Consider the following 22,422-nt stretch of genomic DNA (forward strand, 5'->3'; position numbering starts at 1 on the left):
AATCTCTGGAAAGTAATTTTTAATACCTAGCTATGCATTTAATTTTCAAACTACACACTTATCATGTTATTGCACGAGTTTCTGTGTAGCTTTCATGTCGTTACTATGTCTATACTCAGGAGTGAGGCAGTCTGCTGAAAAAGATATTTCCAATCAAGTTTTGTGCAGAAGAAGAGAGCAGGGAGCAGCTAGGGGTGTTCTGGAGCTCTCCTCTTTGTCATTTTCATTCTTCCTGGGACTACTGACTGGTGACTTCGTGTTTGCTGCTGATTTCCTTTCCCTTTTTTAGATGAAAATGGTAAAAGTGTCTCTGACCTGCCTTGCTGGACATTGTGAAGACAACAGTCATCTACTGCAAGTGGAAGTGTCACAGGTGGAGCAGAGTTCTGGGAGGGCTGTGTTAGTATCAAATCACACCTGGTGAGACCTGCCAGAACAATGGGTCCCTGCTGCCCTTCCCTGCTCTGCCTGTTCCAAGCTATTTCATGCCAGAGGAATTTAACTGCTGTTAAGCATGTATGTGTGTCACTCAAGCCAGTCCAGCAGAACCAGCAGAATCCAGCCCTGGAATTAATGGGGCTGTGCAGAGGAGCCCCAGACTATTCATCAGCCTGCCTGCAGCACTGGCTCAAACTCTGAACCCTCGTGACCACGCTCTGAGGAAAACATCCTTCTAATATTTCTTACAGGCACTTCTGACCAAGGCACTGCTTGTGCTTGTGCAAGGGGGAATCCAAAAGTTCTTTCTCCCTTCAGGAAAGACCCTGCACTAGTGCACATCCAGCATATGGTACCAGCACATCCTGACTGCACGTGCAGTAGAAGAAGCAGCAGCATTGTACGCGTGGGTTTGTCAAGCTGAACTCCGCTACACTTTTAACAAGAGTGCTCCTCACAGCTATATTGAATGGTACACCGGTGCCATGTATTTCTCCTTAAGGCCTCTCTGTAACTGAACTTTGCTAAAAAGGTAATGCCGAGGACGAAGGAGCAGCTTCGGTCTCAGTGCGGCAGTGGAGGGGTTATAAACTGACTCTCCGGGAGCGGCATCTCTCCTGAAGCACTCGGGGCAGCCGAGCCGCCCCCGGGAGGCCGGTGCAGAGGCCGGCCCGGACTCACCTGCAGCGCCAGGCACCGCGCATCGCTGCTCTGCAGGGCGGCGCGCATGTCCTCCACCAGCTCCCGCAGGCTGCCGTTCTCCTCCTCCAGCCTGGCGATGCGGTCCTCGGCCTGCTCCAGCGCCGCGATCTCCTCGCAGCACTCTCGGGAGCGGGGCCCCGGCGGCCGCCGCTCGGCGCTGCCCGCGGCTCCGCGCCCGGCGGGGTCGGTGCGGCGGCGGCGGCGGGGGCTGCGCAGGCGGATCTGGGTCTCGATGTGCTCGCTCTCCCGGCCCAGCGGCAGCCGCGGCCCCGCGCGGGTGCTGAAGTGGCCGCAGAGCCGCGCGTGGAACTGGCGGAAGGTGAGCTCGGCCGAGAGCCCGTCCCACAGCCCCGCGCACTCCTCGGGCTCCGCCGCCTCCTCCAGCCCCAGCACCTGGCACAGCGTGCGGAAGTCCTCGCCGGGGATGCGGCCCGAACCGTCGCAGTCCAAGTGGTGGAAAATCTCCTGCAGGTACTGGTCCAGGCCGGTGGCCAGCACGACGATCTCGTTCTCCACGCCGCGGTCCAGCCCGTAGTGGTAGGCGAGGGCGCTGACCAGCCACTGCGTGCGCCGGGCCGGCCGCCCGTAGGGGTCCCAGCCCTCAGGCGGCTCCATCGCGCCCGCCCGGCCCGCGGCGCTGCCCGAGCATCCTGAGCTCCCGCCCGGCCGAGCGCTCGGCCCCGGCCCGCGGCGGGGCGGGACGGGCGGGGCGGGGCCGCCGCCGCTCCAGCGCCGCTCGCCGAGCGCCCGGCTCGCCCCGCAGCGGAGCCGCGTCCGCCTTTGTCCCGCACGAACAGGGATTCCGGCAAAGCGGCCGGGTGCTACCCTGCTCCGTTTATCTGCCAAGTCTGCGCCCCAAGAGTGTTTCTCATTTCATAATTCATTTCTCCCTTCGGGTTTCTCTTTAACACAAGCAACACAATAGCATCGCACAATCCGCTTTGACAAGTCAGGCTTGTGAACCGAGTGAGTGCTTCCACTAAATTAAAACCCCAATGTGCGTGAAAGCCGACCTTCCGTTCGCTCAGACCTGCTCATCTCTGTAGATGAGGTGACTTTATGATCTTGCTGGGTGGGTTTTAAGAGGTCTGGGATAGAGGTGAGTAAGTGTTAAACTCGTTCACACGAGCTGCCCAAAGCAGTGACTTTAGTCTGTCTTTGGCTGGGGGGTAGGACCGGCGTTGTTGAACGCAGGCAGCAGCACCAGCAGGGCTCCTCCAGCAGCAGGGACATGCCATGAGCCAGGAGGGGACCGTGGCACCAGCCGTGCCCAAGGGCTCAACAGGGTGGCAAAGTCAGGTGCTGCTAACAGGCTGCATTAAGAGCCCAGGCAAGGCGTGGTGAGCAGTCACCAGTGTGGGAGCCATACAAGGAGTCCTGTCAAGAGCAAATTGTTCTAATGTTCTCTCTAGCACAAAAAAGGAGCAAACCAATCCAGCTGATAGGTGAATAAAGAGAATTCAAGTTCATTTAAAGCACTGCTCAATTCAGGGTTGGCTTTCTTTTGAGTGAATTGATGCTAAGAACTATTTTCTCACATATGGTGGCATTTCTCTGCAAACAGGCTTTGATGCAAAATTTCTGACCACATTTGCTTTTGCTCTTTAAGATAAGTCAAGAACATGAGTAGCTTTGTTGAGGAATGGAGAATTGTTTGTAGCTCAGGAGGAACCTTACATTTTAGCACAGGAGGAAGGTAAGGCACAGGTTTAAATGCTTTCTCCTCCTGGAGTGACACACTTTCAGAGGAGTCTGTGATGAGAAGTCCCCTCAACCACTGCCAGGGCTGTCTGCCTCCTCTGCAGGCTCAGTATTCTGGGAGTTCCACGAGCCTCAGCTGCCAGTGAATATTCTTCTGAATATTTCTTGTTGTGCAGTACACAGGGAGAATATTTGGTGCTAGATTCCCTATCTGGGCTTGGAGGTAAATCTCAGTAATGCTGGTGATTTTTATGTCCAGATGAACTTTTTATGGATACTAAGGAAAAAGGGAAGAAGTACCATGAGAAATTAAATGCTCAAAATGTGAATGGCCCAATCACACTTAAAATGAAATCCAAAATGAAGAATATTTTTATTTTTTTTCCCTTGAATGGTAAGGCAAAACATGCAGTGCTAATAAAGTCTTTAAGAGATGCAACCAGCTCCCAACTGTCTGAAAATCAAAGAGGTAAAGGATGAGAAAGGGCATGGGAAGAATCTTCCCCCCTTCCTGTTGAAGGTCCAAGAGTATGAAAACGGACTCTGGCTGTTGCCTGTAGGTAACACATGCTCATTGTAGAGGAGGGCAGGTGGCCAAGCTGTTGGTGGCCCAAGCCCTGCGTGGCTGGCCCAGTTGCAGTCCTAGTTGGACCAGGGCGGCGGGCTCGGGAGGGGAGGAGGTGGGGGGATCTCGGGAGGCTTCCGCTTCAAGGCCGGGCTGGGGGGCCGTGGGGGAGGCACGGAGGGCTGGTGCTCTGCTTTCTTGGGCAACTGCTGCTGCCGAGGCCTCGTGTGAGAGCTGTCAAAGGCGACGGTCTCTGGGCTCTCTGGGGGCGAGGGAGAGGCACGCCTTCTCGGCCGGGATGCTGGAGCGGCGGCAGCGCGACTGTGGAGAGAGGAGGCGGCTGAGGCCCCAGCTGCCAGTGGCCCACAGGGAGCCTCCTGCACAGCAGGGCCCAGAGCTGGCAAGGCTCCCCAGCACGGCTGGAGCTGCTGGCACAGCTTGGCCCAGCTGCACAGCTGCCCCTCAAGGCCCTGGCGAGCAGGGCACGGCTCTGGGCAGGCTCCCTGGCCAGGAGCGGGCCCCAGAGCGCCTCTGCCTTTCAAGGGCAATCTCGTCCCTGCTCTTTCTCCTCCCCACCTTGCTCTGCCTCTTCCTTGAGCCCCTGGGGCTGCTCTTGGCCAGGCAGCCTCAGTGGGAGCCAGCACTGGCTGCAGCCCCAGCGGGCCCCCCAGGACAAGGCCCAGCAATTAGGAGGCCAATGAAAGCTCTGGGCAGCAGCAGAACCCTCAGCAGAATTCTTTGGACAACCATGGACTGGCCACACCTGCACTGCCACCTCTCTGATCCCTGAATGTTCCGTGACTGTGTGCAGCCTTTAAAGAAGCTGGTGGGTAGAGATGGGCAAACACTTACCGTTTCTTTCCCTTCCACCACCGGAACCCAACATAGCACAGCACCATGGAAGTTGGCACAGTGAACAGTGTCACTACCGTGCCTATCATGCAGGACCTGCGCACATCCTGGGGGCAGATAATTCTTGGGGTGTTCCGTGGATTCTGGGCGTCAGTGTCTGACTTGCCAAGCACTTCTGTAGGAGCAATGGGGAGCGTCAGCCAGTGCGGTGCTGCACTGCTGAGCTGGCAGCACTGTGGATGCAGGCAGGACACTTTCCTTTTCCCCCAGAGCGGGGGCCTGCGGGCACCTTGCCGCCCCTTGGCACAGGCTGTGCCACCCAAAAAAGCCCAGCAGGCCGGGAGGAGAGCCCGGGGCCAGCGCAGCTGCTTGGGCAGTGGCTGCTTGGAGGGACACGGGCCAAAGCCATCCCTGAGCAGCCACTGCCAGCCCTGGCCCTCCCTGCCCTGTGACAGCTCCCCCAGCCCCAGGGCACAGAGTCAGGCCCTGTCAGGACCCAGTGCAGCCCCTGCCCAGTCGGGAGCCAAGGCTGGCTCTGGCCCTGGGCTCACAGCAGGGCTCCCGCTCGGGGCTGCTCCTGTGCCTTGGGCCTCTGGGCACTCAGGGCCAGCTCCGGAGCAGCTGCAGCGGGAGGGACGTTGGTGCACGGGTTCCCTTTCCCTGGAGCTGTGAATGAGCTCCAGAGGCCTCCAAGCCTCCAGAGGCTCCTCCACCTTTGGCTGCTGCCGGGCCGGGCAAGGGCAGGCCCTGGGGGAAGAGCTGCTGCCACACAGCCCCGCCAAGGGCTGAGCCTCGCGGAGCAATTATCTCCTGTACCTTTGCCCATGTCTGGCATCTCCTCCTTTCCTGCATCAGTGGCTGGCACAAAGCCATTGCTTCCTACAGGATATGACCCCATCTGCATGGACTTTTGCTCCATTGCTTGAGAAAGGAAAAAGCACAGCTGGATCCAATAGAACCATTGCAGGAGGTGGCAACTTCAGGAGACAATACTTGTCAAGTCATGGATAAGGATCAGGAAAACAGCCAGGTTATTGGGGCTGGGCCAGGGCCCTCCCTGACCAAAAAAGCCCCTACACCTGATCTGACTGGAGATTAGGAAATTGCAGGGGATCTCAGGGCATGTATGGCCTGTGGTGCAGTTTGGGCTGCCTGTGAACCGATGCCAAATGCCTTCCTGCAGAGGCTGGGGAGAAGCTGCAGCCAGGCCAGGCTGGCAAACAGCCCTGCAGGGCGTGGAAGCAGCAGCGGGGCAGCGAGGCTGCCATGGATCCCTTCCTGCTGTGCTGGGCACAGCATGTCCTGATGTGCAGCCAAAGCCCCCGGCTGCTGAGCCCCAGGATAAGACTGAGGGAATGTACCCACCACGGCGTCTCTCCAGGTCATTCAGCATCTGGTCCAGATGTTTGGCTGCCTCCAGGGATTTCGTGTCTCCTATGTCTTGGTTCTTCCATTTAGGAGGACCTTAACGGAAAGTTCCATTTCTCCTTCAGGCCCGAGTGGCAGTGAGGGCACCTGGGTGATTGGTGCCCTCCAAGGCACTCCCTCAGCTCTGCCTTTCACTCAGGAGCAGGGCCAGGGGTCACCTCGTGCCTGCAGTGGTCCCACACTGGGATGGAAGGAGCCCCTTGCAGGGCAGTCGGGGCAGAAAGGACTCCCTGGAGCTGCTGCAGCTCCAAACCCAGCCCCAGGCAGGGCCAGGGCTTGGCGGTGGCAGCAGGAGCAGCTCAGGCTCCCTGGGGCCGCCAAAGGAGCTGAGAAAGGCTCAGCCCCGGGGAACAGCCCTGGGCCCGGCCCCTTCCCTCTCTGCTCTTCTCCGTGGCTGCACAGAGCACACAGAAGGACACAGTGGCATTGCACATGGGAGGGAAATGGACAGATAAATAATCCTTCCTCCCACTGACAGCGATCCTGTGGGACCACAGAAGGGAGCAGGGCAAGATTTCCAGCTTCTTTAAACCCTGAGATTATGTTCAGGGACAGGGCTCATGACTGAGCCGTTGCCACATGGATACTGATTATTTTTCAGGTAAGGAACACCGAGAACTTGCCTGCACCATGCCCGAGAGTCTTCATACTGTCGTTCACCAGCTTTTCCATATAAGCCATCTTATCGTTCCAGTCTAGAAGAGAGCAAAGACCAGAACATTTCCATCGTGTCCTGGGATCCCCCACTGCCTATAGTAAATGGCTACTGGAAGGGGGTCATGTAAGGCTGTGGGAGCCAGATGTGAATGCACAAGGCCAGAGCTGCACAGGGGCCTGGGGAGCTCTGGGCTGGCTCCTGGTCACTCTCCACCCTCTTTGCAGGCCCTGTGACACATCCCAGGAGAGGAAACCAAGCCAGCCCAGGGCCCTGGGGGCTCTCTCCCTCCCCCAGAGGAAACCCTCCCTTAAAGGCCTGCAGAAAACCATCCCCAGCGCTTCCCGGGGAGCAGGGAGCGCTGTCCCGGGAAAGGGGAGCCAGGCTGCCGGCTCACCTGCTCCCCGCGCTTGCAGCGGAGCAGCCTGGGCAGCCCTGGCAGGCAGGGCCACGGCCAGGAGGAGCAGGAGGAAGAGGCGCAGAGCAAGGGCCATGCTGCCTTGCCCTCTGCCAGTCCCGCAGCTCTTGCTGCCACCGCTGTCCTGACACCGCTGTCCCAATGTCAGCACCACTGCTGCCACCGCCGCTGCTGCTGCCGCAACAGTTGTGCTCAAGCACTGACTGCTCGCTCCTTGTGCTGCTGTGCAACCACGGGGCTCTGGCACCTCTGTGACCTCAGAGCCTGCTGTGACCTCATGGCCAGGGTGGAGTTGTGTGGGGAGTGGGATCTGCCTTCTTTGGCAGGGAGCTCGTCCTGCCCAGCTGCTCTGTCCAAGGGCTGTGACACAGTCCCAGCCCAGCTGATCTCCCAGGCTGGGCCATGAAGGGATGGAGAGCAGCCCTGCCAAGAAGGACTTGGGGGTGCTGCAAGATGAGAGGCTGCACATGAGCCAGCCATGTGCATCCAAAGGAGAGTGCCCAGCAGCTTGAAGGAGGTGATTCCACCCCTCTGCTCTGGTGAGACCCCACCTGGAGTACTGTGGAAGAGGTTTTACAGTGACCTCTGTGAGCCACTGAGAACTTTGATAAGAGGATCCATGTTTACCCCTGAAAGAATTTCCTACCAAGGTTGTTGACACAGAAACCAAGAAAGGAAGAAGGATAAATAAGATAAATCTGCAACTGCCTACTCCAAGAAGTATTTTGCTTTTCTCTCGTGACCAGTGAGTAAAATGTAAATTATGAGCTTTGTAATAATGTAAAACAAGCATGCATGCTAGAACAAAAACAGGGTTTGAAGCCTTCTGGAAACGGAGTCTGTTGCTTTGTGCTGTCTCTGTCTGTACCATGACAGAGTACTGCATCCAGCTCTGGGCTCCCCACACAGGAAGGCCATGGTCCTGTTGGGTCTAGTCTAGAGGAGGGACAAAATGCTCTGAGGGCTGGAGCCCTTCTGCTTTGGAGACAGGCTGGGAGAGCTGGCAATGTTCAGCCTGAAAGGGAGCAGACTCCAGGGAGACTTGATTGCTGCCTTTCAGTACCTTAAGGGGTCTTGTAAAAGAGATGGGACAGGACTTTTACTAGAGCCTTTTGTGAGCCGACCTAGGGGGAATGCTTTTAATCTAAAAGATGGTCGATCCAGACTGGACAAAAGAAACCCATTTTTTACACTAGGTCTGGAAGGCCTGGCACAGGTTGCCCAGAGAGTGGGACATCCATCCCTGCAGACATTCAAACTCATGCTCTCAGCAACCTGACCTACTTAAAGGTGTTCCTGCTCACTGCAGGGCATTGGACTAGATGGCCTTTCAATGTCCCTTCCAAGCCAAGCCATTCTGTGCTCCTGGGCACCATAAGCAGTGCTGGATTAGTGCTGGGGTGATTATGTGGTGCCTGCATTTTGCTAGCTCTGTCATTTAGCAATTGGCCCTGAGAGGATTCATGGGCTGGGCAGTGAAGTCTGCAAACAACAGACAGTGTGCTCAAGGAGAAACAGGGGAGGAACACTGCTTCCATTTCAGATAAATGCCAGCGTTTTGCTGCCCATTCCTAGTTAAGAAATAAAGGAATGTCCTGAAGATCCTCTCATGTAGGCGCATTTTTGGCTGCGTCAGTATTTATGTTCTGTAAAACAGGTAAGTTGTTAATGCTTCTTGCCCCATTTATCACTGCATGAAACACAAATACTGCATTGCTCCTTGTCTACTTGCTTCCAAGTCAAGGCAAATTTTGGTCATGATTGAGTGGGACATATTCATCTGTTCACAAACAAATTCTTCTTGCCATTCACACAGTGGCAAGATTGCTTTGTGGATTTGCTAATTGGACTGGAATTAAGGCCTACCGCTCACTAGAATTAAAGCTGATGCATTAGGATCTAAAGTTTTGGGTAATTTGTCCTGGTGTCTGGCACTGGAGAGAGTTGTTCTGGAATTAAATGACACTTGAAGACATGTGTAGTCTACCATACTTCTGGCACACTAGAAGTGAAAAAACAGCCTTTGAAACACAATTTTATCCTTTCTTCCTCCTCCTTCTCGTCCCAGGAATTTCAATGTCTGAGGTCTAAGCTCTTCAGCGGCCTCACAAACATTGTTTTAATTCAGACAGGCATCCATGCCTTGAGCCACAAATCTGGCCTGTGGCTGTGAAGCTTGAAGCAATGTAGGTTTATAGCACTAAAAGTAATAATCCATTCCCAGGTTAAGCCAAGCATTTCCCAAGTAAGCCTACCTATCCTCATGGATGTTTCAAAAAGGATCATTGTAAAAGCTAGGAATGGGGAGAAAGTGTGTCATCAAAATTAAAAAGACAGCTTTCTGAGATTGTTATATTCCGATAGAAAGAGATTCAAAATTGTTCATATATGGAGCATTGACTAAGAAGTGAATGACAGGTAGTCAAAGTAATTGGGGAACAATATACCATAAATAATAATAAGTTTACATGTAGATAATAAGTAAACCACCTTGCTAAGAAAAAAACCAGACCTGCCAATACTAAAACCAATAAGGCTGTTTCATCTGTCTCAATACAAAAAAAAAAAAAACCACTGAAAAGAATCAGAGGTCATTAAGATGATTAGAATATACAGGAAATTCCAGGTATTGGGAAAAATGAAGAAGATTTTAGTATGCAACTCACAGAGGTAGCCTGGAATTTATTGGTGGATTTGTTGCAAAATTTCTGAGAACAGACCAGAAAAGCATAGGGGCTGGTCAGCCCATGTGTGGGCATTTAGAGCAGTGTGAGGGATGTTTCTGGGACCAACTGCAGGGAAGAAGAGCAGCAGACAATTACTGGGGCAATCTCTTTGCTGGCTGTGGAGTTTGTGTCAGTCAGTTCCCTGGGGCTGGGGGAGCTGTCACGGGGCAGGGAGGGCCAGGGCTGGCACTGGCTGCTCAGGGATGGCTTTGGCCCGTGTCCCTCCAAGCAGCCACTGCCCAAGCAGCTGCGCTGGCCCCGGGCTCTCCTCCCGGCCTGCTGGGCTTTGTTGGGTGGCACAGCCTGTGCCAAGGGGCGGCAAGGTGCCCGCAGGCCCCAGCTCTGGGGGAAACGGGAACGTCCTGCCCGCATCCACCGTGCTGCCAGCTCAGCAGCGCAGCACCGCACGGGCTGACACTCCCCATTGCTCCCACAGGTGCAGCCGGCCCCACCACACGTGTTTCTCATTCCCAGAAGAGGTGTGAAAAATGGCAATCACTTGTTTTTAAAATTTTAAAATTTTATTAATAATAAAATGTCTATAAAAATAGCAATATCATTAGAGTGATAAAAATTTTGGACAATCTGGATTAGGAGAATAGGAGAGAATAGAAAGATAGAGTTACAGACATCTGGGTACCTATTTTCTGGGCAGCATAAGCCCGAAAAAGGACAGACTTGAACGGAGGATTAACCCTTGGAAACAATAACCTGTTGCATATTCATGCATCTCATACATGATGCATATAATTCCATTCAAACACAGGATTCTGTCTGGTCATCGTCAACTTCTCCCTCTTAGTCCTAACCGGCTTCTTGAGGGCTGAGCGAGGCTGGAAGAAGTTAGTTTCTTCTGATAGGAGAGCAATAAATTCTTTCTCTGTGAAAGATTTCGGTGTCCTGTGGCTGCTATATTTGCAAAAAGGCAATCATAAAATACACATTTCTCAGACAACCTCAGAATGGCTTGCTGTTGGGGAACACTCTGTTTGCTTGGGATAAGGGCAAGTTTGACCTTCTGTTGATGCTGGAAAGGATTTGGAAGCGCTCAACAGAGCCCTGACTGAGAGCTTCCCTGTTGCGGTGCATGTTTTTGATTGTAATTCGGCCCTAGTAGTCAGTTTTATGACACCCCCTTATTTGGTATTGTTATTCCATATTATATTGCCAATGAGTTGCTCGATTCCCCCCTGTATTGTTGGTTTTTCCCTAGTTGTCCATCTCCCCAAAGACCTGCCCTTTTGTTCCCTGTTCCTCCTCCCATTCAATGTCAATCCCTGCCCAAGCCTGCCCCTTTCTCTAGAAACTTCCCTATCAATTTGGTATCCTTTGAAACCCTATTGGTTTGTTTAAGTTGTCCTCCTCCCCTGTAATCCCCTATTGGTTTAAACAATGTATTCCCCGCCTTGTGTTCCACCCTCACTTTCTCCCAATTGGACTGTATCCGCCCCAGGGACCTCCCCAGTTTAGAAGTCGGTGTATGGCAGTAATTCAGTGTCATTCTGTCGCCGAGTCAGCAGGGAACAAACATACAGAAGAGCTCTCCCTGTTCCTTCTCTCTACCCCAGCGCAGTCCACCTGTGCTGTAAAGCAGCTGTGCCGTAAAGCAGCTGTGCCCTACAGCCAAACCCCAGAGTTGACAGCTTTCTGGGGGTGGCCCACTCTGGGTGTTGGTGTTGCCAGCAAGTCGGGCTGAAGAAATCGGGCACTGCAGCACTTCCCAAATGAGCTCTTCTCTTGCAATAAAGAGATGGAGCTGCCAGCCCAGTGTCCGGGTGGCAGCAGCAGCAAAGCCCACCGGGCAGCAGCACAGGCTGGGCTTCATGGCCAGGAGCAGCCGTGGATGCCCACGGTGTGGGCAGGCAGGAGCCAGGCAGGGGCTGCTGTGACCAGCGGCGGGGCCCCCAGGGCTGGGGGAGCCCATGCTGAGCGTCCCTGGGCTGAGGGCACATTTCCTTCCCTGGCATCAGCTGGGCCTGGGCCTCCTCCAGTGGCATGCCCAGGGAAAGAGGGAAGCCATCGGGGAGGTGCTTGCCTTGAGAACAATGGAAAGAGGCTGGACTCTGAAGGAAGTCCTTCATAGCCTGAGGGATGAGCTCAGAGCCCGACAGACACTGCGCCTGTGGCAGCCCTGGATCTCTTATGAGCAGAGTGGGGATTTGCCTCCCAGGCCTCATCTGTTCACCCAGGGACACATGGTGAACACACACACAGAGAAGATGGCTCAGCACTGGTGTTGCTCCCTGAGTGTTATGTTTGGGTCCCTCTAAAGGCATGCAGGGGCTTTGGGTCACCTCTGTGCTGTGCAGGGGACTGGGGACACCAAGAAGTTGTGTACGGAATTTAATGAATGTCCCAAATTGTGCAGGGGCATCTGTAAAATTGAGCAGGACTTGGGGGTCTCCTGTGAGGCACACAAGGGGAGTTTAGGGTGGCTGAGGACACCTATAAGTTGTGCTGTGGGTTTGGGTGTCCCCTGAAGTGTGCAACTACCATAATGTCCTGTGTTGCATTATTTTTGTAAGCTTTCACATCAAGTTCTTCACTTTTAAAATATGGGACATAGGGCTGCACAGCGCACAGCAGGGACTCGGTGTTAGCATGGCAGGACTGCTGCTGCCTGCAATAGTGGGAATCACCAACATGAGTTGAATTTTGGACTTGGTGTTGCTGTTGTATGTAGAGCCACGAAATGTTCCACTTTTCCAATATCATATATCTCACTTCTTTTAAAGAGAATCTAGATTGCAAATAGACACAAGGCAGGACAGGCTCTCCTCGCTGGAAGGGTACCTCTTGAGATCCATTCCAATGCAATCCTGCCGCAGCCATGAGGTCACAGCAGGCTCTGAGGTCACAGAGGTGCCAGAGCCCCGTGGTTGCACAGCAGCACAAGGAGCGAGCACTCAGTGCTTGAGCACAACTGTTGCGGCAGCAGCAGCGGCGGTGGCAGCAGTGGTGCTGACATTGGGACAGCGGTGTCAGGACAGCGGTGGCAGCAAGAGCTGCGGGACTGGCAGAGGGCAAGGCAGCATGGCCCTTGCTCTGCGCCTCTTCCTCCTGCTCGTCCTGGCCCTGGCCCTGTCTGCCAGGGCTGCCCAGGCTGCTCCACTGCAAGCGCGGGGAGCAGGTGAGCCGGCAGCCTGGCTCCCCTTTCCCGGGACAGCGCTCCCTGCTCCCCGGGAAGCGCTGGGGATGGTTTTCCCCAGGCCTTTAGGGAGGGTTTCCTCTGGGGGAGGGAGAGAGCCCCCATGGGCCCTGGGCTGGCCCTGTTTCCTCTCCAGGGATGTGTCACAGGGCCTGCAAAGAGGGTGGAGAGTGACCAGGAGCCAGCCCTGAAGGCCCCAGGCCCCTGTGCAGCTCTGGCCTTGTCCATTCATATCTGGCTCTCACAGCCTTACCCTCTGAAAAGCAGAGGGGGGATCCCAGGACACCATGGAAATGGGTTTGGGTTATTGCTTCCCTCTAGATGAGCTTGCTAGGCAGGTTTCTGCAGCAGCTTTGCTCCATGAGGATTTCCAACCTCATAAGCCTCCTGCAGGTATGTTGTCAATGTTCCCCTCAGAGGATAATCATTTAATCATTGACAACCTGGCTGGAACCAGGTGACAGAAGCTTCTGTGGCTTTTGTGTTACAGGAGTCTCTGCAGAGAGGACTTATCAGGCTCCTTTCCGGGTTGCTGCTCACAAGCCCAGCTCCCATCGCAGGGGTGAGTAGTGTGTCCTTGCTGACCCCACGGGCTGAGCCCTGCTTCTGTGGGATCCACTCTTCTGACATGCAAACACTTCTCTTAAGGTCCTCTGGGAGGGAGGAACAAGCCTGGAGGAGACAGAAAGTCTCTAGAGGTGTCCAGACCCATGGCAAGGACCCTGAGTGACCTGGAGAGACGCCGTGGAGGGTGCATTTCCCTCAGCCTTGTCCTGGGGCTCAGCAGCCGGGGGCTTTGGCTGCACATCTGGCATCTGGACACGCCGTTCCTGGCACAGCAGGAAGGGATCCATGGCAGCCTCGCTGCCCCGCTGCTGCTTCCACGTCCTGCAGGGCTGTTTGGCATCCTGGCCTGGCTGCAGCTTCTCCCCAGCCTCTGCAGGAAGGCATTGGGCATCTACTGACAGAGACCCCAAAATGCATCACAGGCCTGAGATCCCCTGCAATTTCCCAGTCTCTTGGTAGATGCAGAGAGGCAGCTGTTTGCAGGAGGGAGGGCCCTGGTGCAGCTCCAAAACCCTGGGCATTTTTCTTGTCTTTTCCATTTTCCATGCCTTTGACAAGTATTGCCTGGGGCAGAAGGGCACAGCACAGAGGAATTATGGCATGCAGGCACAGGGGGTTCGGGTACTGAGCAGTCGTGTGCCAAGGGGCAGCAAGGTGCCCACAGGCCCCAGCTCAGGGGGAAAAAGGGAGTGAGAACGTCCTAGCTGTATCCACGGTGCTGCCAGCTCAGCAGTGCAGCACAGCACTGGCTCACACTCCCCATTGCTCCCACAGATGCAACTGGCATCTCAACATGTGCTGACAACATCTGGAGAAGAGTTTTCTGCTGGGAAAAACCTTGTTTGGTGAAGTTGATGGCCATTGTGTCTGGTGCAGCACTTTGCCTGTTGATTTGCTGTGCAGCAATCTGGTATGGCTGGAAGAGAAAATCGTGAGTGTTTTGTGATTTCTCTACCTCAAACAGCTTCCTTTAAAGGCTGCTCATAGGCAGGGAACATTCCCAGTGAGGCTACTGTGGAGTTGTGGCCAGTCCATGGTTGTCCAAAGAACTCTGCTGAGGGTTCTGCTGCTGCCCAGAGCTTTCATTGGCCTCCTAATTGCTGCGCCTTGTCCTGGGGGGCCCACTGGGGCTGCAGCCAGTGCTGGCTCCCACTGAGGCTGCCTGGCCAAGAGCAGCCCCAGGGGCTCAGGGCAGAGGCAGAGCAAGGTGGGGAGGAGAAAGAGCAGGGACGAGATTGCCCTTGAAAGGCAGAGGCACTCTGGGGCCCGCTCCTGGCCAGGGAGCCTGCCCAGAGCCATGCCCTGCTCGCCGGGGCCTTGAGGGGCAGCTGTGCAGCTGGGCCAAGCTGTGCCAGCAGCTCCAGCCGTGCTGGGGAGCCTTGCCAGCTCTGGGCCCTGCTGTGCAGGAGGCTCCCTGTGTGCCACTGGCAGCTGGGGCCTCAGCCACCTCCTCTCTCCACAGGTGCTCCTGTTCATCTAGAGTAGAGGAGCCTAACAACTCAGGCAAAGTTCTTCCGACCTCTTATCCCAATTCTCCACGTCTGCCCCTATGTGCTCTTCCGTGGCTGCAGCACCGTCATGAACCCTTCCGAAAACCCACCCCTCCCAAACGAGACCCTCTTCCCCTGAGCGCCCTGGTCCTGTTCCCCGGCCAGCACTGAAGTTGGCCAGCCCCTGTCTGCCAGGGCAGGCCTTGGCCCACATTTGATGTTTTAATAAAGAAATGGAGTTGTCACAGCTCTGTCCAGGTGGTAGCATGTGCAAAGCCCACCCAGCAGAAGCACAGGCTGAGCTCCATGGCCAGGAGCAGCCGCGGATGCCCACGGTGGGGGCAGGCAGGAGCCAGGCAGGGGCTGCTGTGACCAGCAGCGGGGCCCCGAGGGCTGGGGGAGCCCATTCCGAGCGTCCCTGGGCTGACGGCACATTGCCTTCTGGGGGATGATCTGGGCCTGAACCTCATGAGACACAATGTGGTATTTTGGGGTTTGTGCTCAGAGGTGAAGGGGTCCCTCATGAGGCACACAGTGATATTTTGGGGTCCCTGCTGAGGGGTGCAGGGATCCCTCATGAGACACACAGTGATATTTTCAGGTCCCTACCTAGGGGTGCAGGGATCCCTCATGAATCCCAAAGGAGTATTGATGGCCGCTCCTAAGGTGTGCTGGGATCCCTCATGAGGTGTGCAGCGAGGTTACATTTGAGGGGTTTTTTTACTCTTCTCAGCACAGCAAAGGGTCACTTGGTTGAGGTTTTGCAAAGCTGGGAGAAAGCCTCTTGCAAAGCCTTGGGCCCGGCCTGCAGGCACAGCGGGCGGGCAGAGCCCATCCTCTGGGGCCAGGCCGGGCTGCTCAGGCCGGGCCGGGCCCGGCCAGGTTCAGGCCCCGGCAGGGAAGGGCCGCGGCCCTGGGCTCTGATGAGGCTGCTGAGCTCCGCCCTGGCTCTGTGCTGCAGCCCAACACATTTACAGCCAGGGCCGTGCCCGGGCCCACAGGAGGCACCCGCGACTGCAACTGAGGCCGCACCTTCTCCCACTCAAGGCGGCTGGCTCTGTTCCTTTGGAGGCTCCAGAGCCTTTTACCTCGGCCTGATGGTGCAAAGATCCCCCCAGCATCCCTGAGCTTGCAGAAATAAAGGCTCTGTGCTCATTGTTATGTTTGCCCAATTATCCCATCATCAGAAAAACCAAACAATATTAGAGGTATTAGCAAATCTAATTGAATAGTTTAGAAAATATATAAAATTGGATACACTTGAAATATTTACAATATAATTTGATTAAAAATAAGGGATCATTTGGTTCCAATAATAGTGCATAAGCAAAAGATAACCGTGGGGTACGAGGTGCATGCTTCTTGGACCCTTGCCACCTCACCAACAAGCTTACCAAGTGAAGATTCTCCCCTTCTATGCTATATGTCAATGCCATCTCCTCCCATTTTCGATTCATCACACTTCTACCTCCGCCCTCATCACCACCTTTACCACGCATGCTCCACCATTCTTTTGGTGGTCGCACCAATTTTTGGGGGTCATCTTTGGATGAAGGCTGTCCTCTTCTTCGATGTCTTTTGATTCACTTTTGGGTTACGCATGTGCACTAAGCTAGCATAATGCAAGCCAAAACGAACATAATATATTTAAGCTTCAAAGCAAAAAAATCTCTTATAGCTGGCATTTTCCTGGGACCCAACCAGATTTTCCTTTCTTTCTCTTAATTTTTAGTACCTGATATCTCTTGCTTTTTCCTGCTTTGAACATCTGCAGGAAAGAGGGGGGTCGAACTCCTCCTCTCCCTTTCTTTCTTGGCATGACACGTTTTAACTGTGTTCTTATTCCCAAATATTAATTACTGTATGAATATTGATTACTGTTTAAATTTTGTCAGCAAGAATCATACCTATTTACCACAAATCCCCCATTTCTCTTCTTCATCATTAATTTGTGCTTTATTAAAAAACTGTGCCCTGATATCCTTTATATTCTTCAGAATTTGGATTTTCTTCTTGTCTCATTTCAACTTCAAACTTTTCTAGCATTTCTCTTGCTGCCTCTAGTTTTTCACACTCTTTTTCAAATTTGGTTAGCATTTCCTGGGTTATTTCAATCTCTCCAGGTCCTGCCCACGTTAATTGGTTCCTTGTTCTTTAAGACAGGTCGATTTAGCTCTTACTACCATTATAGATCTTGGTTTTCCTTTTCACAGCTGATTCTGGATCTAGAGGCATTGTTGTAATCTGCATCCCTTGAATCACTGAGTAAATTAGCCTACTAAAACACAGAATCATACAAGGCAGAAACAAAAGTCTCAAACCTGAACATAACAACATGAATCCTAACTTTTTCCACCAAACACCTCCAAAGAGGTTATCTCACCAATCTGCTTTCAAGATTGAATTCTACTTTTGTACTGGCACATGGGCCACCCTTTTAATTTCCTCCGCATGTTCGGTGATAGCTTCTCCATAATCGTCAATTTCTATGCAGCACTCAGATTCATTAAATCTGCCAGAAACTCCTCCTTCTTCTGCTAACAGGTAGTCTAGGGCAATCCTGTTTTGGTACACAAACGCCCGCATTTGTGAATATTGCCTGGCCAGCAATTTTAGGGCACCGGAGGTGTGATTTGACACCACCTCCACTACTGCTTGGAGCCTTATGAATCAATTCAACAGGTAAATTGGGGTCCTATATCCCCATGGCCCTTCCTGAGCCCATGTTTCTGGGTCATAATATGCTATAATTCTTTCTGCAGGCCATTTGTCCTCTCCCCATTTTTGGTTCCCTCCTGCTGTTGGAAAATTGAAATTCAAATCTCTTTTATTCCGCTGCAGGGTTTCATACAATGGAGTTCCTAACATATTGCTCCTAGACCTCAGTAGAACAAAGAAGGAGGATTGTATTACTCCTAAGGTAGAGGTTCCTCCCCATTTTTGAGGTAACTCACTGTATGCTCGTTGCCCACAAATCTAATATATCCCCTATGGGGCTTTCCATTTCTTATCAGTTTTCTCTGGCTGTTCCCAATAAGACCTCAGGCTGTTGATGGATTGGTAGGGGTTAGCTCCAGGACTTCTGTACCAGCATAAATCAATTTGATCATCCCACTCACAGTTTATTTCTTTTATTGGTCCCCCATATCCATCAGGAATTTCAGGTGGCCAAACTTTTGAACCATTATCCATATTGACTACTAATGTGGACTTAACAGGAGTACGCTGCACTATTTTATTACATTTCTTTCCTTCTCGGGTTATACAAATGGTTCCAATTCCTCGATGGCTTAAAATCTATCCTTCAGGTCTCTTCAATGTTCCAGAAATTTGGGTGTGGTTCCATTTAAAAAATTGCTCTGGAGCTAAGCTCTCACCTTTCCACGGCCATGTTTCAGCCATTTTTAGACCTCCATAAATCCAACATTTGGATAATCCCAATTCTGTGGCAATCTCTTGCATCAATCCCACAAACGGATTCTTTTTGAGGCTGGCAGGTCCCAATCTTTGTAGTGCTGTTTTAGTTGCTTATACAATTCAGCCAGTTCTTTTGACTCTTTTTTCTCCTGTTCTTTCCTCTATTCCCCTTTGGTTCCTTTTCTTCTTTCCTGTTATCTAAGACCTGACGTGCCACTGGCTTTGGCATCGTAATCCTGCCATCAGGAAGAACCCACTTTCCCTCCTTCAATGTTGCTCCTAATTTCCTTATAGCTGCCAGTTCTGCTAGTGAAAGGGAAGGTGTCTCCTGCTGAATGTCTGTTTCTTGTAAGGTCATGATTTCAGTATCTCTTTTCCTTAAGGCTGCTCTTCTTGCTTCTTCATTGGCCAGATTATATCCTCTGACTCTAATATCCCTCCCTCTCTGGTGCCCCTTTACATGAACCACTGCTATTCTCTTTGGGCCCTTTAAAGCTTCAAGTATCTGAATTATCAATCTCTCGTCTACTAACCCTTTTCCTTGAGTGCTTATAAGTCTCCTTTCCTTCCAAATTTTTCCAGAAGTATGTACTACACTGAAAGCATATCTGGAGTCCATATAAATAGTCCCTTCTCGCCCTTTTAGTATTAATGATGCACGGAGTAATGCATTAAGTTCACAAGTTTGTGCTGACCAGGATGGACTAAGGGGACCAGACTCCTTTACCTCAAGCTGTGCCCCACTGATTATAGCATAACCTGATTTTCTTTTCCCACTCACTACACGAGATGACCCATCTGTAACTAACTTTTCTCCCCTTTGTAATTCTTGGTCTCCCAAATCTGGACATATTTTTGTTTGTAATTCTGTAACCTCTATGTAATCATGTACCAGCTGTTCCCCTGGATTCCCATAAAGAAACTGAGCAGGGCTCTGTACTTGTGTCACCTTCAAGTCTAATTCAGGGGAGGTAATCAAGACAGCCTCGTACTTCAGTATATCTCTTAACCATTTTTCAGCTTTTTGTGCCAGAATTCCCCCAATATTGTGAGGGGTGTATACTTCCAAAGGTGCACCAAAGGTTACTTTTTGGGCCTCTTCCACTAGCAACGCAGGCGCTACCAAAGCCTGTAAACATGTTGGCCAGCCTTTACTAACTGGATCTAATAGTTTTGAACAATAGCCCACTGGTTTCAAGCTTCCTGCCCAGTCTTGAGTCAGTACCCCATAGGCTGTCTGATGAGTTGTACTTACAAATAACTGAAAGGGTTTTCCCAAATCAGGAAGACTTAGTACAGGAGCCTGCAACAAAACTTCTTTAACCTCTTCAAATTTTTTCTAATCCTCCCTAGTCCTCTTAAAATGGTTTGTAGGCAATTTTTCATACAAAACTTTCACTTTTCCACTAAGTCCTTCAATCCACTGTCTGCAATAACCCAAAAGACCTAAAAACTGTCTTATTTCTCTTTTTATTTCAGGGGTCCCATGTTTCATTTTCCTCAAACTCTCTCAGGGTCCAGCTTTTTCTTTCCCTTACTGATCCAATGACCTAAGTACCTGACTTCTGACTCCACAAACTGTAATTTGGATCTGAATATTTTCAGACCATTTTCACCTAAAAAATTCAGCAAATGAATAGTGCTCCTCCTAGTTTTCTCCTCCCTTTCCTCTGCTAATAACAAATCATCCACATACTGTAACAACTTGATTCCTTCAGGCAACTCAAAACTTTTTAAGAGATTTTCTAATGCTCTCCCAAAAAGATTAGGTGACTTGGTGAAACCCTGCGGTAGTACCGTCCACCTGAGATGTTCTCTTCTACCTGTCTCCCAATCTTCCCACTCAAAAGCAAAATAATCTCTACTGCCCTCATCCAAAGGGCAAGTCCAAAAGGCATCTTTTAAATCCACCACACTATACCACATGTAATTAGGAGGCAATTGATTCAACAAAGTATATGGGTTAGCCACTATTGGAAAATGTGTAATAGTCCTTTGTTTTATTGCCCTTAAATCTTGAACCAGCCTGTAACTCCCGTCAGGTTTCTTTACCCGTAAGATGGGAGTATTAGGGGGTGATGTGCAAGGTTCTAATATTCCTTGCTGTGTTAAATTTTCAATCACTGGTTTTAATCCCTTCCACCCCTCTAGTGATATTGAATATTGCTTCACTCAGATTTATACTTCTCGATTCTGTATTTCAATTTTAATAGGCAGAATGTTGAGGTTCCCCCCTTCACCCGAATGCCAAACCGTATCATTAAGTTCCAGATTATCCTCTTCAGTTAAAGAATAACTTTTAAGTTTTTCTTCACAGGGTTTTATCTGTAAATACAAGGCTGTTATTAGATCTCTGCCTAATAAATTATTCTCGGCCTCCAGTATCAACAATAAATCATTTACTCCAAATTTGTCATCTGTTTCAATTTGCACCACTTTAATTACAGGAACGGGAAAAGCCTCTCCCTTAACTCCAATTACTGGAACTCGCTCACGACTTATCTTACATCCCTGGGGTAATTTTCTAACTGTTGCCCGAGAAGCTCCAGTATCCACTAAAAATACAACTTCTTTACTATGGGGACCTATCTTGAACTTTATCAAGGGCTCTTCTGGTGGTGTTTTGGTCCCCTTCATTAACTAGAGCCCCTGACCTCCCTAATCCTCCTGAAAATTTTTCTCCTCTTGCTGTTTCTTCCTAAAACTTTTTTGTAGGTGCCCCTTTTTATGACAGTAAAAACAGGTGGGTCCTGCACCCCTCAAGGTAGGGCAAGAATTTTTAAATGCCCCTTCTTGTGGCAAGAAAAACACATGGGTCCTGTGTTCCTAAAAAGAGATCCTGACATCTGCTCTGTTCTTTCCTGCAGGTTTTTCTGTAATCAAAGCTGCCTGCATTTCTTTAACTGCCGCCACCAAAATTCATGCATCTGCCTTCTGCTTTTCCTCATCTCTCCTTACGTACACCTTTTGTGCTTCTCTCAGTAACTCCTGAAGTCCCCTGTCCTGCCAATCTTCTAATTTTTCCAGCTTCTTCCTGATGTCTCCCCAGGATTTTGCTACAAACTGAGTTTTTAAAGAACCTGCCCCGCTGCAGTATCAGTATCTATACCTGAATATAATTGCAAGTCTTTCTTTAATTTCTCTAACCATTCTGCCGGGGACTCATTCTTTCTCTGCTGCTCACTCAAAGCTTTTCCTATATTATGCCCCCTAGGCACTGCCCCACAAATTCCTTGAACAATTATCCACCGGAGATCACTCCTATTCTACCTATGCTCTGCATTCTGATTATTCCAATTTGGATCCTGCATAGGCCATTTCTGATCACTCCGCCCTTGTCCCTCACGTTCTCTGTCCCAAATCCACATTCCTGCCTGTCTGATCACCTCTCTCTTCTCTTGTAAACAAAATTCCTAGCATAGACTGCATCTGCACCCAGGTATATGTGTTTGGTCCCAAAAACTGATCTAACTTTGTTGCCAACTCCGACGGGGTCCTCTATCAGTGTACCCATCTCCTTCTTAAACTCCCTGACATCCCCGGTCTTTAGGGGAACACTCACATAACCAATAGGTGGCCTCTGTCCTGGATTTGCCACAGTGATAGTGGAACCCTGGAAAAACTTAAAGATATAATCTAAAATGTTAGGCTTTGTGCTTTCCCAGATCAACTGCACCTGCGTAAGCAGTATGATAAATTATATAATTCTTAGATGTGATGATTGTTTAGTAATTAAATGTAATTATTATATAACCATAAGAAGAATAGTGAGAAACTATGTTTGAAATTCAGAGGGGGGCTAAATTTATGTATACAATAGAACAATATAAGTTTAATAATAAACATGAAAGTTATGTAACGATAGAGTAGAAAACACGATCATTTCGGATGTATGGTCGGAGTCAGATTTGGGTTGAATATACCCCGATTCCCAGAGCTCTTAATAAAAAGCACCGCATATAATCGCTCCGTGATTATGTGTTTTTGAACACTAACAATGGGAACCTCTCTAAGTGGGTACAATTGATTCTCCCTTTCTTCCCCCTCATCTCCATCATTTTCCTTCCCTTGTCTCCCTCTGCCTCTGGTTCTGTGTGCCACCAGCTCCTCTTGAATAGGAGGTGCATTTGGATTTACGGGGGGACTCTCAGGGGCCTGTGGCTGAGCTAGCTGGTTGGGTTATCCATAAGGGGGTGGGAGTTGATTTAGTGGGTCCCACGGCTCCTGCCTATTCCTTTTAACCACCTGCCCTTTGGTTAATAAAGGATACATCGGGAACCCCCAGCTTCCTGCCTCTGAACAACAAACCTACTTC

At 51.1% G+C, this 22,422-nt stretch overlaps 3 protein-coding genes across 4 annotated transcripts in view; 1 reads left to right on the plus strand and 2 right to left on the minus strand.

The window, feature by feature from the left end:
• Positions 1-1,787, minus strand: part of LOC128939961 (EF-hand and coiled-coil domain-containing protein 1-like) — a 38,394-nt gene extending 36,607 nt beyond the window's left edge. For both annotated transcript variants that reach the window (XM_054281220.1, XM_054281219.1), the window contains exon 1: positions 1,120-1,787. In XM_054281220.1, coding sequence (XP_054137195.1) covers positions 1,120-1,755 — 636 coding nt within the window. In that variant the 5' untranslated portion in view covers positions 1,756-1,787. The remainder of the gene's footprint in view (positions 1-1,119) is intronic.
• Positions 1-22,422, plus strand: part of LOC128939636 (uncharacterized) — a 255,626-nt gene that overhangs the window by 103,545 nt on the left and 129,659 nt on the right. The window lies entirely within an intron of this gene.
• Positions 3,259-4,430, minus strand: LOC128939963 (uncharacterized). The gene is made up of 2 exons (XM_054281222.1): positions 4,259-4,430; positions 3,259-3,727 (listed from the first exon to the last, which is right to left on the minus strand). Exons 1-2 carry the CDS (start codon positions 4,345-4,347, stop codon positions 3,484-3,486), a joined length of 333 nt encoding a protein of 110 aa, XP_054137197.1. The 5' UTR covers positions 4,348-4,430; the 3' UTR covers positions 3,259-3,483.

This window comes from Melozone crissalis, unplaced genomic scaffold (assembly GCF_028551555.1).
Source record: "Melozone crissalis strain CALT ecotype California unplaced genomic scaffold, PUWL_Pcris_2 ptg000029l_1, whole genome shotgun sequence".
Classification (NCBI taxonomy): Eukaryota; Metazoa; Chordata; class Aves; order Passeriformes; family Passerellidae; genus Melozone; species Melozone crissalis.

Bases quoted from the DNA above. Each gene is read 5' to 3' on its own strand.
- LOC128939963 (XM_054281222.1), bottom strand. From the start codon at position 4,347: ATGATAGGCACGGTAGTGACACTGTTCACTGTGCCAACTTCCATGGTG. The intron at 3,728-4,258 runs GTAAGTGTTTGC...CTCTCTCCACAG, and splicing joins TGGTGGAAGGGAAAGAAACG to TCGCGCTGCCGCCGCTCCAG.